We start from the raw sequence: 16,855 nt of genomic DNA, 5'->3' as shown, positions 1-16,855 counted from the left end.
AGAAAAAAGAAGAAAAAGGTAAAGATACAAATTATGAACAACAAATACACATCTATCAACAAGTGAATCTAAAAATCAAGTGAATAAATAATCTGATGAACAGAATAAACTGGTGAATATAATAGAAATCAGGGGCATAGAAATAGAGTGGACTGACTATTCTCGGAGGGGGGGGAAAGGGGTGTGCGGGGTACGGGAGGAGACTGGACAAAAATCGTACACCTATGGATGGCTCAGCAGATAGAGCATCAGCCTGTGGACCAAAGGGTCCCAGGTTCGATTCCGGTCAGGGACACATGCCTTGGCTGCAAGCTCCTCCCCAACCCAGGCCCTGGTCAGGGCTCATGCAGGAGGCAACCAATCAAAGTGTTTCACATTGATGTTTCTCTCTGTCTTTCCCTCTCTCTTCCACTCTCCCTAAAATTCAATGAAAAAATATCCTAAAGTGAGGATTAACAACAAAAAATGCCCATGAAATTTTTTTGAAGATTTGCAAGGTAGTGGGATTAAGACTATTTAAGGGAAGTATTACACACTTCTATGTTGATTTGTTCACCCCTGACCATTTTGGAAGGAGTAACTTCTTTGTGCTTACCTTCTCCTTCAAACTCTCCTGCGCACCTGACAGGATGCTCACAAAGCCTTCCAGAGAGCTCAGGAACTCCTGCCGAATGGCGGGTGCTTCTTGAAGCCCCTCAAGCTCACCCCAGGCCTGGCCCATGGCCCTGAGCGCGGGAATGAAGATGTCCGACAGCAAACGCCGCATGCTATTGAGCAGGCCCCCATCTGCAGCATCCAACATGTTAAAGCTCACCTCCTGGAAAGCAAATGGGACCCTTTACTATAAAAATCACCTTCAACCGCAACATAGCTACTAAGTCTTCTGTGAAAGTTGTCCATTAACCAACCATCCTATGGAAGTGAGTAAAGACCACCCGAGAAAAGCAAAGGCTAGTAATTGGGAGCTTGCTGTAGTAAGGGAGTCCGCCACCATCACCTGCCTTCGGCACAGCCTCATAGGCAGGCAGGGAAGTGGGAGAGCCTTCTCGTGGGGTGTCCTGATTGGGGGGTGCTGGCCTGGGGAAGCTGGAGGAGGGCTAACTAGAAGCAGGGCATCCTATGTGGTTGGTGGGAGAGCACGCTTGGCTTTCCCTGGTTGGCCCCCGAGAAGGTCATTGGAAGTACGGACAAAAGTTCAGTAGACTGTCACCCAAGAATAAAATCCTGGCCATTCTGAGCAACTGTGACAGCAGTGACTGTTTCGCTTCCTAGTTGGCTTTCCTGAGAGTCTGACTAGCAGGCTGGTACCTGGGGGTTTGTTTTTTGTTTTGTTTTTTGTTGTTTGTAGACAGGGAGTTGCTTTCCTGGACAGGTTGCTGCATGTTGGAGGTCAAAGTTTTATTGTTATAGATGGTCTGGCCATTGTCTGTTTTTCTATTCAGTATCTCCATCCAATAAATTATTATTTCTCATACCCTGGTTAAGATATAAGCTTTATACTATTCTAAACTGCAATCATAACAATAAAAATGAAACAAATAGAGTAGAAGATGTTTACCAGTTTATCTACACCAAGCACATAATGTACCTATGAAGGGCAGGGGAGACATGTACCGATGAACTTTATTCTGCACAGAAAAGAATAAAGTTATATATGTTCACTTTAAAAAGTCTGATTTTAAATGTATGGAATGTCTTATAAAGTAAATTATATATGAGGAATTCTTTTTAAAAGGAAAGACACACACACACACACACACAATGTAACATCAGTTTTTGTTAATAAATTGAGTATTTAGTCCTCTTCCCTAACAGATTTAAAGAAAATGTCCTCTTAATTGCTTCCTTTAAGTGCTTTTAAAAATACTTCTTTGAAAGGAACTTTAGATATTTAGTGAATATTTAATAAACAATGGCTGCCTCCCGCAGAACGGAAGTGGTTTTGGTAAGGGGGTGGAGGGCTGCCCTGCCCCTTACCCGGTGGATGTTCTCGGGGGTGATGGCTCTGGAAGGGTCTGGCCTGATGAAGAACACGCATACTCCAGTCAGAGCAACATCTTTTCCCTCCGTCACGAACACTTTAGGTTTTTTAGTCTTTGCAGAAATAGGATTTACTCCTCCTGAAGAGCTTGGTTGTCCTACAAATGCAAAAGAATGTTAGGTTCACAACTGCTATTGCAGTGATCGCCAGATGGAGCTTCCTTGATAAAATATGTCATGCTGGTTCATCCATGGGCCCTAGGAGGTCCAACTCCTGGACAATCTCTAGCCTAAACCCTAAAGGAATCTAAAAGGACCTGTTCAATCATAGTTTCATTTCAAAATCGTCGCCCCAGGAAAAAGCAGGAAGGAGAGGAGCAGGCATAAGATTGGTGCAGAGCAGATCCTTGCTGAAGCTCTAAAAGTCACCTCGGTCACAGCGGGCCTTCCCAGGGGCAGTGAGAGCGGGTAAGGGAGGGGACAGCATCAATTGGCATATGCTATGTGTCAGGGCCTCTGATTGGAACACTGTCTACATTGTTAAACCTCTCTACAACCTGAAGGCAGGTGCAGAGCCAAGATAAAAAACCAGCTCTAACTGCAATAATCCAGACCTCCACCTCCTCCTGCTGCCCCTCCTCTGTCATGGTTGGCTCTTCACTACAATGCTAGAGTCAGGATTGTGTAGAGGCAGAAGAGCATCGCAGCGAACGGTGTGACCTCTAGAGTCGGACTTCCAGAGCTTCAATCTCAGGCTGCCCTGCTTAGTCATGTGACCTTGGGCAAAATTACTTAATCTTTCTGTGCCTTAGTTTTGTCATCTGAAAAATGGGAATAATAATTCTAACACCCAGCATCTGGAATTGTTGTCAGGATTAAATAAGTGAAAACCTGTAAAGCCCTTAGAAAGGTCTATCAAAAGATTAGCTTACTAAGCATTATCATTATTATTATCTGAAAATTCATTTTTGGTCATGCAAGCATGCAGTTCATGAGTGGATCATGTAAGTACACAGAGTATGCTCTGAGCTCTTCCACTGTGTTCTTATCTGCCCCGGAAAGTGTTAGATCTCCAAATGAACTGGTAGCTCAAACAAGACTATTGGGGTAGGAGCAAGATCATTAGTGCTAACAGAAGAGGTTGAGGAGAGTGTACTGGAGGTTGAATCCTGAGACCCTGGGATTAGACCTCCTAGGGGAATCTTCTCGGGGGGCTCTTTCTTCCCTGTGGTGCTGGCTAGAGACCTGGACTGGGGTGCTGACAATGAACCCCTCCAAGAAAGGCAACCAGAAGCTACCTCCCTCATTCAAAAATGTGTCCCACTTCTGACTAATATCATCTGGGTCTCATGAGGAAGTTGTTAAACTAGAAGCTTCAACAAGGCACCAAGGTATCAGAAGCAAAGAGAATTTTAAGGTAAAAAAAAAAAATCGTGCAGAAACTTCCAAGTGTCTTAGAACGAATTAAACATCTCACCCACATCAGAATCCAAAAATCTCAAGAGTGTGGGCTACTTCACCCAGTGCATAGCTCATGAATGAACTCAGCGTTGCATGAGCTTTGCAACCTGGGATAGAATTCAAAACTTCTGTGTTATTTTGACTTTCTACTCAAAATATAAAATACTTTCTGAGCACAAAACATCAATAGATAATTTTGAGGAAATGCTGATCATTTAGATTATACATGCACAATTTGCTCAGTTTTTAAACAAAAAAAGCATAGTCACACTATATACCAACAGCAATAACTATTTTCCCTTTCTTCAAAAAGGTAATAAAAGGGTGCATATGAAAAGTTAATATAATCATAATATATTTGTTTATGTCACTAGCTTGGCTTTAGAATTATATGAATCCACATAAAAGTAAAATGGGATTTGCCAGTTGACTCCACAAAAGGTTTACAAATTTTTTCTTAAGTGAAACTGACTAAACTTATCATTCAATATTACTCCTTTGAATCAGAGTCAGTGGAAAATAAACATAATGTGACATATAAGGGGAAAACTCACGTTAGGCTGTTGGCAACAATTCCTACGTTAAAAGGAAATAGTGCCTATATAGAGAAGAAACAGATGCCCATTAGAAGTTATAGAATATGATTGCTTGAAATGAACTAGCATGTAAGGAAAGGAAGTCTCAAAATGTAAGCTACTTTATTGTACCTTAATTACCAGTACAGCCTGACAAAGTAAACAAAACGTCCCAAATAAAGATAGAACAACCAGGCTAGGTACCCATCATACCTGTCTCTTTTCCTTAAGGTAAAAATAGAACCTGAGTCTCATCCTCCACACCGCACTGCTACCTGCTCCGGTCTCACAGTGGCCTTCTGCTTCATGCCACCCTCAATTAAATCTAACACATTTCTGGGTTGTGTCCCATCGAATTTGGATACCTGTTTCTGCTACCTCCACATTCTGATAGTAAAACATGAGGTGACGAAGACCTCCAACAGCAAAAAGCCGATCAATTCTTTCAATCTGGGGAAAAGAAAAGGCAAGGTAACAACTTTGTTCTTGATTAGAAACCGCACTTAAATCAGCATTTACTGTCATCTTTCTCATTCAGATACAACTGCATTTGATACAAGCCACATAGAAATGCCTCACGTAGAAAGATTCAACTCAAAGAAGTAATTCAATTAACCATAAAAATACTTGTCACATATACAGATTTGAAGAGATTGTCTCTCCATTTTTTTAAAAAATATGTTTTTATTCATTTTTTCGAGAAAGAGGAGAGAGAAGGAGGGGAAGATAGAAACATCAATGAGAGAGAAACATTGATCTGCCTCCTCCTGCATGTCTCCCACTGGGGATCAAGCCCGCAACCCTGGTCATGTGCCCTGACCAGGAATCAAACCCATGACCTCTTGCTTCATGGGTCAAAGCTCAAGCACTGAACCATATAGGCTGGGCTGTCTCTCCATTTTTGATCATTTTCTAAAGTGTTGAGCTGTTGAAGGCAAATATAAACATAGATGACTGCTTTATTTTCAATCAATTGCAGATCAGAAAACAAACCTTTCGAAACCCAGATAATTGTTAATATTAAATTGCAGTAATCACTATAATCACTGAAAAAATGCCATGAGAACACACATGACATGGAACGGTCCAGCCCATAGCAACCTGGAGCCTGGTCCCATCCACCCCACCATGAGGATCCCTGTACACCTGTAGGTCTGCCAATTGGCCTGCTACCAAAGGATGGGGTTCTTTTAAATTGTCAATAGCATAGTTTTGAATTCAAATGGGAAGAAAATGATAAAATATGCACTCCCTTTAGGATAGCTACTATCAAAAAAATAGAAAATAATAAATGTTGGCAAGGATGTGGAGAAACTGGAACCCTTGTGCACTGTGGGCAAGGATGTAAAATGTCATTATGGAAAACAGTATGGCATTTCATCAAAATATTAAAAATAGAATTACTATATTAGCCAAAAATTCCACTTCTGGGTATACATGCCAAAGAATGGAAGCAGGGTCTTACAGAGGTATCTGCACAATCATGTTCACAGCAGCATTATTCACAGTAGCCAAAAAATGGAAGCAACTCAACTGTTCATTGATGGATGAATGAATAAACAAAATGTAGTACATGCACTTTAAAATAATTAAGATGGCACATTTCATTTATGTGTATTTTACCACAACTTATAATAAAAAAAATTTAAAGGATAAAATCTAGCCTAAAAATTTAAATGTGAAAATAAGGCCCCTTCAGTTTCTACCATGCTATGGATAAAACCACTGGGTGTGAGGAAAAGCGAGTGGCCCTGTTTCCTTGGTTACATTTCCTTCCCTGGGATGGATGCCCTGCATGAGATTAACTCCAAGAAAGCGACGAGAGATACTTCCATCACGGCCATCCTGAAATGCCTGTCCTTCTAGCCTTGCTTGCAAGCCTGAGCCAGGAGGCTGTCATTAAACTTCCAGGTTTTAATATTCCTGAGTTTTGAGTATGACAGAGCAATTTAACTGGGGCTTCCCACAGTCCAGAACTTTGACTCATTTACCCCACCTGCATGATCCCAAATCCAGAGGTCTGAATTGGGAAGTAGGGTAGGGTTAAGCCAGTGGTTCTCAACCTTTCTAATGCCACGACCCTTTAATACAGTTCCTCATGGTGTGGTGACCCCCAATTTGATTGTTACAAATTGAACATAATTAAAGCATAGTGATTAATCACAACAACAATATGTAATTATATATGTGTTTTTCCGATGGTCTTAGGCGACCCCTGTGAAAGGGTCGTTCGACCCCCAAAGGGGTCACGACCCACAGGTTGAGAACCGCTGGGTTAAGCAATTCCCCTCTGGAGCTCTCTCTCCAAGACTGAATCAGCAATGTGGCACTGTTTCCTTCTATGCATCTATTTTTTATAAATAATATTATCTATATCCTGGTATTAAGAAGATTAAATGGGATAACAGATGAAGATCACTGAGAAAAGAGACTGGCACAGCGTAAATATCCAATAAATGTTAGCTGTGATGAGAAGAACCAAGAGGAGAGAAGGGGCATTCTCTCAACCCCTGACTGAGTCATCCTATACTCAAACCATTTCAGAGTCATCCACACTTAATTGTCCCACTGGCTCCTATTAACTCCACTGGAGTGGCACGGCAGGAAGGCACAAAGCTGGTGGATGGCTGGAGCGACAGCCAACGGATCACACGCCTCCCAACTTAGCATTTGGGTTGGTAGTTTGGAATCAGCCACGTGGGAGTATTTACACAACAGAAATCAGCAAACATTCACACTCTCTCCACTCTCGTGCCCCGAGCTGACTGTTAAACATTTATAAGCCTACCACTGAAAAGCATTGTCAACAGTGTTGTGACACCTGTTCAACAAAAAGGGCTCTCTCTCTCTCTCTCTCTCTCTCTCTCTCCTAATAAGTTAAAAAAAAGAAGAAGGAGAAGAAAAACAGCCTTCAGGAACCATCACAGGGTTCCTGATAGCTGCCCAGGGAATTATAATCTCCAGTATTTTCACCTTTCCCATCCAAGGTCAAATCACATCCTAGGTTTTGGAGTAGAATCGTGGCAGAAAATGGGAAGTCAAGCTCAGGAACAAAAGAAACCAGATTCAGCTGCCAAACCAAAGTTGAAGCCAGGAAATGATGGCACAATCCAACCTCCCAGGTTAGAACGAAATAAATAATTTCTTTAAAATCAGCCTCTGAGCAGAATCCTGTTCTCCAAAATCAGGTTCCAACATGGTGCCTGATCCCAGCCTCAATAGATTCAGAGAGATGCAGACAGAGCCGTCAGCATCGTGGAATTTAAATGGCAATTATACATACCCGATTCAACATAAAGACCTGGAAAGCCCTAAACCCATGCTGCCAGCATCTGTCTGGAATCGGAATGGAGTCCTATCCATGATCAAACAGGCACCCTCCTTCCTCTACTGCCATTGGACAGCGTCAGCGGACCCTCCCTGTCCCCCATCATCAGGCCAGCGAGAACTCAAATGTATCCTACCTGACTCCCCTCAAGAATGGCATCCTCCACCTCGGCTTTGTTCAAGTCCACGCAGGAAGCTACAATCCCAAATAGGTAGTCATGCCTACCGTCCAAACGCACCCGCTTGGCTTCCTTCTCTTCCTTCAGTCTTTGCTACAAGGAAGAAACAAAAGTGTTATATGGCAACTGCTGTTCTCAAATGGATTCATTTCGCAATAATTTCATACTATTGTGGCTTTTTCAAGTCTTGAGTATTCAAATAACAGGCAGCTTAATGGTACCAGTTTTATGTACTACCTTCTATTTTTAGAAGTCATGTTATTTCTATTATGAAAATAACATTGTTTTGAAATTGCATAATGTAGATAAGCCAAGAGAAATAAAAATCATCTGCCATCCAGAAATGACTACTGTTAACATTTTCTTCTAAATCTTTACAGACCTATTTCTATGCATATATAAGCATTCGACACGTGCAAAAAAAAATAGAGATCTGCATTTTTTTAGACATTCTCTAAGCCATTAAGGAAATATTATTCTGCACTATCTTCTATCTTTATTGTCTACAGATTTGTATCTGTTCTTAATTTCTGAATACCCTGATTACTTTCAAGTTGATTGTTAATTACAATAATAAGGCATGTTCAATATAACCAATGTTACCAGGTTGAAGCATATCTTTCCATATGCACTTTGCTCATAAAACATATGCAAATGTATACACACCCCTCTATTATACTATAACATTTTTCATGCATCTTTCTCTTAATAATATATCACAGACTTCTTTCTAGTTTAATACAGACTATTCCCACCTGCAGAATAGATGCAAAAAGTTCAACAATACAGATGTACCACAATTCATTCAATCATTTCCATTGGTGGGCATTTGGCTTCCAATTCATTTCTTGAATTAAGTACATTACCTTTCATGCCTTGAGTGCAGATATAATTTTCCAAGAAAGAAACGGAGACTAAAAAGATACGAAGGTGAAGAACCTTGGGGAATACTGATATGGCAGGGGCAAGGGGGGAAAGAAAAAATGGAGAAGGCTAAGGATGAGTGGGAAGAGATAGAAAGGACACCGGGAGGCAGCACCATCAATCACCCATGGAGAGTGGTTAATCCTGCTAAAGCTACAGAAGATTGGTTGGGTTGATTGGTTGATCCCAAGTAATTGTGTTTACAAGATGGCTACAGCATCTCACATCCGCTTTGCAGCGTGACCATCCACCAACCTGTCAAGAGGTGGCTTCTGTTTACCCTCCTGTTGAATTTGGCTTGCCCTGTGACCCATTTTCACCAAAGGAATGTGGGGAGAAGTGAGACGGTAAAACTTCCTAGGCTAAGGCCTTAGGAGACCTTCAGCTCTGCCTTTGCACTTGGAATGCTCTTGGAACCCAGCCTTCATGCTGTGAGAAGTCCAAGCTGCCCGGGGAACCTCCCAGGCATCTGGTCAACAGCTCCAGGCGACCTCCCAGCTGGCATCCAGCAGCAACTTTCAAGCTGTCTTAGACATTCCAACCTGATCATGCCTGCAGAGAGAGGACTGTAACCCAACCAATGGCGTGTGACTCGGAAGAACAGCCCAGCTGAGCCCAGTTACCCACAAAACCAAGATAAAGAACAGATAGTTGTTGAGCTTTACGCTGTTGAGTTCTGGTATGGCATATGCAGTCGTAGATAACAGTAATCCTTGTTAGAATAAGTTTAGTGGTTGGATGTAGACTTGAGAAAAGGATGATTGGGGAAAGAAAATAATAAAGCTACTGAATATAAACTGTTCTTTCTAGAAACTCAACTATAAAGGAAAAGGGGATTTGAGAGTCAAGGAAGAACTATTTTAAGATACACCAAAAAAAAAAAAAACCTTTAGAAAAAATAAAAATGTTAGGGATTTCATTTTTCTGAGATTGAAAGGACTCCTTGAGAGAAGAAGTTGGGGGTGGGTAAGGTTTAAAAAAAAACCTAAACAATATGTCTATCTTCTTGCCATTTCTCTAAAAAGAAACAAACACAAGTCCTGACACAAAGCAGACATTCCATAAACTTCAAATAGAAGAAAATTTAAATCTCTTTCAAATGTGGCAAAAAAAACAAGAAGATGTCCTGTTGTTTTGACTGTTTTCTACCTTCCCATCGGCGAGGAATAAAGTGCTCTTCTCACAGGGATCTCTCGGAGTTTGTACTGAGTGTCTTCAGCAGCTTAAGAACACGGTGGGCAACCAGGGCAGCCGGGAACTGAGCAACAAAACAACAATATGGCAAACGCTGGGCAGCCAAAAGGAAACGTAGGAAGTGGAGAGCCAGGAAAATCGGGATGTAAATCAACTGAAGCTTCCAAAGGCTACAGAGCCTTAAATGAGATTCTGCCATGGCAACACATTACTCTTTTTCATCAAATTCCAAAGGAAAAAATATATATATTCTGGTGGAGAAGAAATTGGTCCTTAAAACAGAACACTAATTAGTCTATTTTTACTTAAATATCACAGAGAGAAAAATACTTCCAAAGCAGTTTTATGGGTACACAACAAATTACCAATGTGTTTTAGAGGAAATGTTTTCAGAGCTATATTAGAAAGCATGTTAAGCACTGAGCATGCTCTTATATACACGATTGTCTGTCTCCTGATAACAGATCAGATGAAGTAACGTGACCGACCAGTGCTGATCAGTCTCACCTTCCATTGCTTTGTACTAAGGTATCCTGGCACCATGAGGGACATTTTTTTTCCTACCACAAAAAGTCAGCAATGTCGAACAAATATTTAGTGGTCAGATCAGTGCATTGTCCGTCCATCAGCTTAAACCTGCAGCTTCCTGGTTGCTAGGGAACAGCAGCAACAGCAGTCAGATGACCTGCTGTCTGGAGGTGGCTTGTGCTGCTGGCCTTGGAAAGGGCTGGGACTCTTGGAGGGTGAGGGCAGAGTAGGATTCAGAAGGCGGGAGGCAAACTATGGATTTTTTTAGAGTCATATTCAAATTGCTTTGTGTTGCATGAGCAAGCACCAACTAATGGGGGTGGGGAAGATGGCCAGAAACCTACTAGATGTCCAAAGACATCTGCAACATAGTATGAAAACACTAGAGGCCCGGTGCACAAATTTATGCCCCAGTGGGGTCCCTCGGCCTGGCCTGCAGGATCAGGCTGAAACCGGCTCTTCAACATCCCCCAAGGGGTCTCAGATTGTGAGAGGGTACAGGTCAGGCCAAGGGACAAACCGGTGCACCATCAGGACTGGGGAGAGACATGGGAGGTTGACCAGCTGGGGAGGGACTATGGTAGGGCTCCAGGGCATGTCCGGCCCATCTTGCTCAGTCCTGACCCCAGCAGCAAGCTCACCTACCAGTCAGAGCGTCTACCCCCTGGTGGTCAGTGCACATCATAGCAACTGGTCGACCGGTCAACTGTCTGTCCCCTGGTGGTCAGTGCTCATCATAGCAAGCGGTTAAGCAGCCTTAGCATATCATTAGCATATTATGCATTAATTGGTTGAACGGCCAACTGGTCGACTGGACACTTAGCATATTAGGTTTTTATTATATAGGATTTCTGCATTTTGGTGACAAGGATGTTACTACCATCTCAGAATGAAAGCATGATTAATGTGCTTTCTCACAAGAGACAGGTGCTGCTTTCAGGGCAGGGCAATTTCCTGTAGACAGACAAGCCCTGGTGTCGGGGCAGGGCTGAGGGTTCCAGTCTCTGCTCGGCCACTGATTGCAAGACCTTGCACCTCTCCTTAACCTCTCCGGGCTTCCATTTCCACAACTCCAAAATCAAAGTGTTGGCTAGGTGCCACCTAAGTTCCATTCCTTCTCTAACCTTTGGGCTATGTCTCATTGGTTGGTTTGAAAGTTAACATAGCCCTAGCTGGTTTGTCTCAGTGGATAGAGCATTAGCCTGTGGACTGAAGGGTCCCTGGTTTGATTCCGGTCAAGGGTACATGCCTGGGTTTTGGGCTCCATCCCCAATAGGGGCGTGCAGGAGGCATCAGATAAATGATTCTCTCTCATCACTGATGTTTCTATCTCTCTCTCTCCCTCTCCCTTCCTCTCTGAAATCAATAAAAATATTTTTTTAAAAGCTAACACAGACCAAGACTTGATATTCTAAAGAACAAATTTCAATGAAGGTCCAAGGCCATATGCTTCACAACAAAGCTCTGTGACTTATTCTCATGACAAACCCAACCATCCAATTTTTTAACCAACTTTCCTTCTGAGCCCAGGTTCATAATCCCCAACTATATGAGAGACATTACCTCACCTGTGAAAAGAGAAAAAAAGCCCAAACTGGAAAAGTATTTGTGAGATAATATGAAGTCAACCAGTACTTGAGTGATTGCAGGACAAAGAAGGGTGGGTGGTGGTAGAAGAAGGTATAGGGAGACCATTGGTGAAGGGGGGAGGGGTGTCGATAAAATAAAGGACATAAGGAAAAATAAATAAATAAAACAAAATGGCATAGCCAAGGCTTTGACCCTGGACATCAAAATGCTGGTGAAATGAACTCTTTAATAATGATTTTTCTAATTGTACAAATGTTTAAGCTCCCTCTGCCCTTAGACAGCCCAGACCCAAGCTCACAGATCTGCTCCCACAGAATCACTGATCAGGGAAGCATAGCAGGAAGTGCATGGAGGATGGAGCTGTCTAGTCTAGGACCTCTTGTGGCCAAGCAAGGACCCCCTTTCCCCAACCCTTGAGAAGGTGCCAGAGTACATGTTGCTCTGTTTGCCCTGGTTGCATTGCCAGTTATGGAACTGCTAGTCATCACTGCTTTCTGCGCTTAGGTTTAATGGTCACAAAAGCCCTATGAAGCAGACATCATTATCACCACAAGGAAATTGAGGCCAAGGACCATTAACAACTTTCATAAGAGCACACAGCTACGTAAATAGCAGGGCTGGGAATCAAGCTCTCATGTGTCTACAGGGTCAGTCTGACACATGGGGTGTCCCAGGCACCTACAAATTTTGCATCCATTCAAACTGATATTCCGTAAACATTTTGTCTAGGGTAGAGTGTGGAGAGACCTCATATACATTGCATGGGTTATAGGAGTTGTGTGGGTGGAGACTGGCGTTAACCAGCCCCATTTTCTGAGTTGCACTGCTGGTATTTTAGTGCCAGGATGGAATGGTGCCCAGCTGGTTTCCAGGGGACGTGCCCTGTGTCCAGCTCTTCTGGTCTCTGCAAATGGTAGGTCCAGCCCCACCCTCAACTCCTAAAAGTGCCTGGGAGGTGGGCTCCCCCCCACACACAGGGGCAGCCAGTAGCCTGGGCTCCGTGCTTCCCCCACTCCCTGCTGCCTCCTCAGAACCAGCTTCCTTTTATCTGCATCGCACTGTGTACATCAGGTTCTCATAGGGTATTTTGCACAGCAAAGCGTGTGGGGCGAGAAATGGGTCCTGCAGCCAAAACAAACAAACAAAATCCTTGTTTTTCAAAGAGGTTTTGAGGTGACACGACTGTCCTTGGTGCAGGTCTGAATCTGGGAAGGAGCTCTGTCTTAATGAGGGTCTGTCTGCTGCACATTTGTTTGATTTGGTGTTTTGTTCTTTTATGTATATGTATGCATGTGGCTCGTCACACATGCAGTAGAGGAGAGGGGAGGATAATATAGGTGAAATCCCCACAGGAGATCACTGTAAATAATGTCAAGTCTGTGAGTTACCGCTGAAAACTCCTTATCTTACATCGCCAATGCAAATACCTCTGAGATTGATTGGCTTTGGCTCTCAATTCCAATCTCAAGTCCACAGACAATTAATCACCTGGCGACCACCGTGCTCCAGAGGCCAAGGGCATGGGTGTGCTCATCGCAGGCCAAGTAGCTTCCCTTGATTCCATTTTCCTCAACTGCGGGTGAAATCAGGGAAAACCCAGGAGCAGAAGAAAAAATTACACAAAGTATATGCCCGGCTAACAAGCCTGGTTATTGGTAAACTATGTATTTCTTTTCTTTTTTTAAAGAGGACACCCAAAGGGCCCAGGCTGGTTTAGCTCACCCGCCTACCCTGTTCACAAAGTGAACCCAATCTCCCGTCTTTCAACGGAGAAAAACCTCCCTCTTTGTCTTCCAGCATTTTCCTTTCAACCCACAGGGCCCGTTTCCTCCCTGGAGAGGCTGCTCCGTGATGCCCCTGCCCCCTCCAAACCTGTTCTGTAATTGGCTGGGAGAACCACAATTTAAGGAAACCCAGCTCCTGAGTGTACTTTCCCTCTTGCCTTTCCTCCCGCCCCTTTCATTCAGGTCTGCAGGTGCAGGAAGTGCTGCCCCTCCTTCCCGCGCTAAGAGCACTTCAGCAGAGTGGTTTCTGGAGCGGAAAGACACCCCAGGCTGCTCATCCCCTCACAGCAGGTGCTCCAGGGAAGCCCTCCTCCACTTCACAAGAGCTGCGCTCCCCTCCATCTCAGAGAGACAGCACTTAAATGGAGCAAGTCCCGCCAGTCTGTCTGGTGTCCTGAGAGTATGCTCTGGAATCCTGTCAATTCTTGCAGCAGTTTCCAGGCCCCTCACTCTTCCCATTTACTAACTCCCTTACCTGTCATTCTCTCCAAGCAAATCATGATCCCTCTTTACCTTTTATTACATGTGGATTTTTCACCCAAGCCGACCCAAAACCTACTGTAGGGGTATCGCCGCCCTCACAGCCTCTTCTGCCTCTGGCATTCCATCATCCCAGTCCTAACCTGGAGTGAGTTTCCTGCACGCCGGAATTCGAGACCTGATGGAGACTCATTGGACCTCATGTGGCCATATCGTCTATCCTCCCCAGCTGTGAGATAGGATATATTCCAAAAGCAGAGATAATGCTTGTAGGATTCTGAGAGCCCCTCTGGCAGCAGGGACCAAATAATTCAAGGGCTTTCACCCATGTGACAAAAAACATACAATATATCACTCTTCACATTATACTACAGGACACAAGGGTGAAACTCCCAGCTTCCCTTACTCACCACAATAAACCAGCGCGCTTAAAGCTGGCCGCTCATTAGACTCCCCTGGGTGCTTTACAATACTGATGCCTGGGACCCACCCCAAGAAACTGTTGCTTCTCTTGCCTGGAGCAGGCCCTGGCATCGCACCTGCTCACAAGCTCCTGTGGGGGTCCCAGAGTGCAGCCCCTGAACTCGCTGCTCCTAGGAAATCATGGTATGAACTGATCATGACTGATTAGTGCCACCAGCTTCTCACTTGAGGTAGGAACTTCTAGAGAAAGTCCAAGGGTATAAGTTTTGGATCCCTCCAACTCCAGGCCTCTTTTTCCTTTTCCTCGTTACTGGAGTTGTGCAAAAATTGACAGGAAGAACAACTTTCAGCCCCAAACTCCACGAGGCCTGGGAGTGCTCCTCCCTGCCACAGCGTGGAGCGCGGAGCCCAGCACCAGGCATCATTCCTGATGCTCCTTGAATGGATGAAGTCTGCACTTAGAGGCACCTTCTCTCGGGGTCCAGAGATAGCGGCGTGATTACCATATGTGGGCAGGCTGGGCTCATTCAGGCTCATTCAGGCTCAAGGGTACTCGTTTGGGCCCTAACAAATAGTAGGTGTCTTCTCCTCATTCCCCAGCAGAATCTTAGAGCCACTCACTTCCTGACACTCCAAGGAAATTGCTTTGACCTTGCATATGTGAATGTGTTCCCCGGGCTCCACACGTCTGGGCTTGCCTAACAGAGGATATTGAAACTGGTTTGGCTGTTCTGCCAGAGAAGAACAAAACTGACATCCTTCCAGCTTGCAAAGACACCTGACAGCAAAGGTTCTCGCCCCCTCAGCTTCCACTGGGCACGCCCTGGAAGCAACAATGGCAGCCTCCCGCAGAGTTTCTCAGCAAGGGAAGGAGTGGGACCTCCCAGAGGGTCGGCCTCTCTCCCCTCCAGTCTCTACCCCAACGACAGCCACTGTTTAGGGAAACCTCGCTAACTGAAATCTGATGAGCAACAGTATTGCTGAGCTTAAATACAGCGCAAACCATGAGCGTACACATCCCTCCAGCTTGTCTCCATTTTAAACCAGCTGCAATTAGGTGAATTTAAGTCAAGACGACTCTGAATCTTTCACGTGTTTTTTTCCTAAAAATCAACAACGTTGACCAGTGAAATTATTTATCTCAGTTTAATTTCAGGAGAGGAAAAAGAACAGAACCCGTAAGTCTGAAATTCATGTCCTCAACTGTGGATGAAATCAGGGAAAACCCAGAAGCAGAAGAAAAAATTACTCAAAGTATATGCCCGACTAACATGCCTGGTTATTGGTAAACTATGTATTTCTTTTCTTTTCTTAAAGAGGACACCCAAAGGACAAAAAGTTGGTCCTAAACAGTCTGCATCTTTGAGAAAAGCAGAAAGAAGGCAGACATCATATCTGGGCCATATTTTTGCAAATAAGTCAGTGAATATATACGGAATTATTTCAATTTTTTTCATTTAAATTAAACAACAAAAGGAATACATGCATAGCTTGACTTTTTCAAATACATAAACCTTATGGCACATTTGGTTGTTATTTGCATATCATTCTGGATAAAGTCAATTATTATATTACTAGAGGCCCAGTGCACGACATTCATGCTGGGGGGGTCCCTCAGCCCAGCCTGTGCCCTCTTGCAGTCAGGGACCCCTCGGGGGATGTCCACCTGCTGCAGAGGCAGGAGATGCTCCCGCCATCATTATTGCACTCGCCAGCTGTGAGCCCAGCTTCTGGCTGAGCGGCACTCCCCCTGTGGGAGCACACTGACCACCAGGAGCAGCTCCTGCATTGAGCATCTGCCTCTTAGTGGTCAGTGCACGTCATAGCAACTGGTCTTTCCACCGTTCAGTCTATTTGCATATTAGGGTTTTATTATATAGGATAGTAACCTAGATGTAATAAAGCATCGTTACAGTAATTGTTGCAGACTCAAGGTTAAATATAGAGAGATTTATAGTTTTTAAGTTAAATAGCTTTGGGGATCTTTGCCACTGATTCTTTTAGGTCACCAAGTTATAATGTAATACTTTGTCATATCAGTGCACCACATAGAAAATGTAGTCATTGTTTACATAATAGACTGCAACATTAAAGTAAGTCTGTTAATATCATACTTCAATGGAGTGAACTGAACTGGCATCCTAAACACATAAATGAAACCTCCAAAAAACTTTACTTGTTCCCAAAAGGCAGCTTGTGCTAAAGAAGATACTAATTCACTAATTATCCTCAAGATTCTATCATCAATTTTAATGTTTTAGCCTTGGTGGTAAAGTACAGGAAATTTTTTTAGACGTGAAAAGTTTCATTCATTCAATTTACTGCACAAGCGTAAACAAAGGTGCATTAGTGCCAGGCTCGGTGTCAAGGGGAGGGTATTTAAAAACGGAGAGAACGCCATTCCTGTCCT

General features: G+C 43.7%; 1 protein-coding gene across 1 annotated transcript in view; it reads right to left on the bottom strand.

The window, feature by feature from the left end:
* Nucleotides 1-16,855, bottom strand: part of DNAH5 (dynein, axonemal, heavy chain 5) — a 190,913-nt gene that overhangs the window by 168,322 nt on the left and 5,736 nt on the right. The window contains exons 2-5 of the mRNA XM_015567634.1: nt 7,481-7,615; nt 4,382-4,466; nt 1,978-2,138; nt 596-817 (exon numbers count right to left, since the gene is read on the bottom strand). Of these exons, the coding sequence (XP_015423120.1) occupies nt 596-817; nt 1,978-2,138; nt 4,382-4,466; nt 7,481-7,615 (603 nt within the window). The remainder of the gene's footprint in view (nt 1-595; nt 818-1,977; nt 2,139-4,381; nt 4,467-7,480; nt 7,616-16,855) is intronic.

This window comes from Myotis davidii, unplaced genomic scaffold (assembly GCF_000327345.1).
Source record: "Myotis davidii unplaced genomic scaffold, ASM32734v1 scaffold143, whole genome shotgun sequence".
Lineage (NCBI taxonomy): Eukaryota > Metazoa > Chordata > Mammalia > Chiroptera > Vespertilionidae > Myotis > Myotis davidii.
Note: the sequence above shows the minus strand (reverse complement) of the source record. Positions and strands in the feature narration are given on the sequence as shown.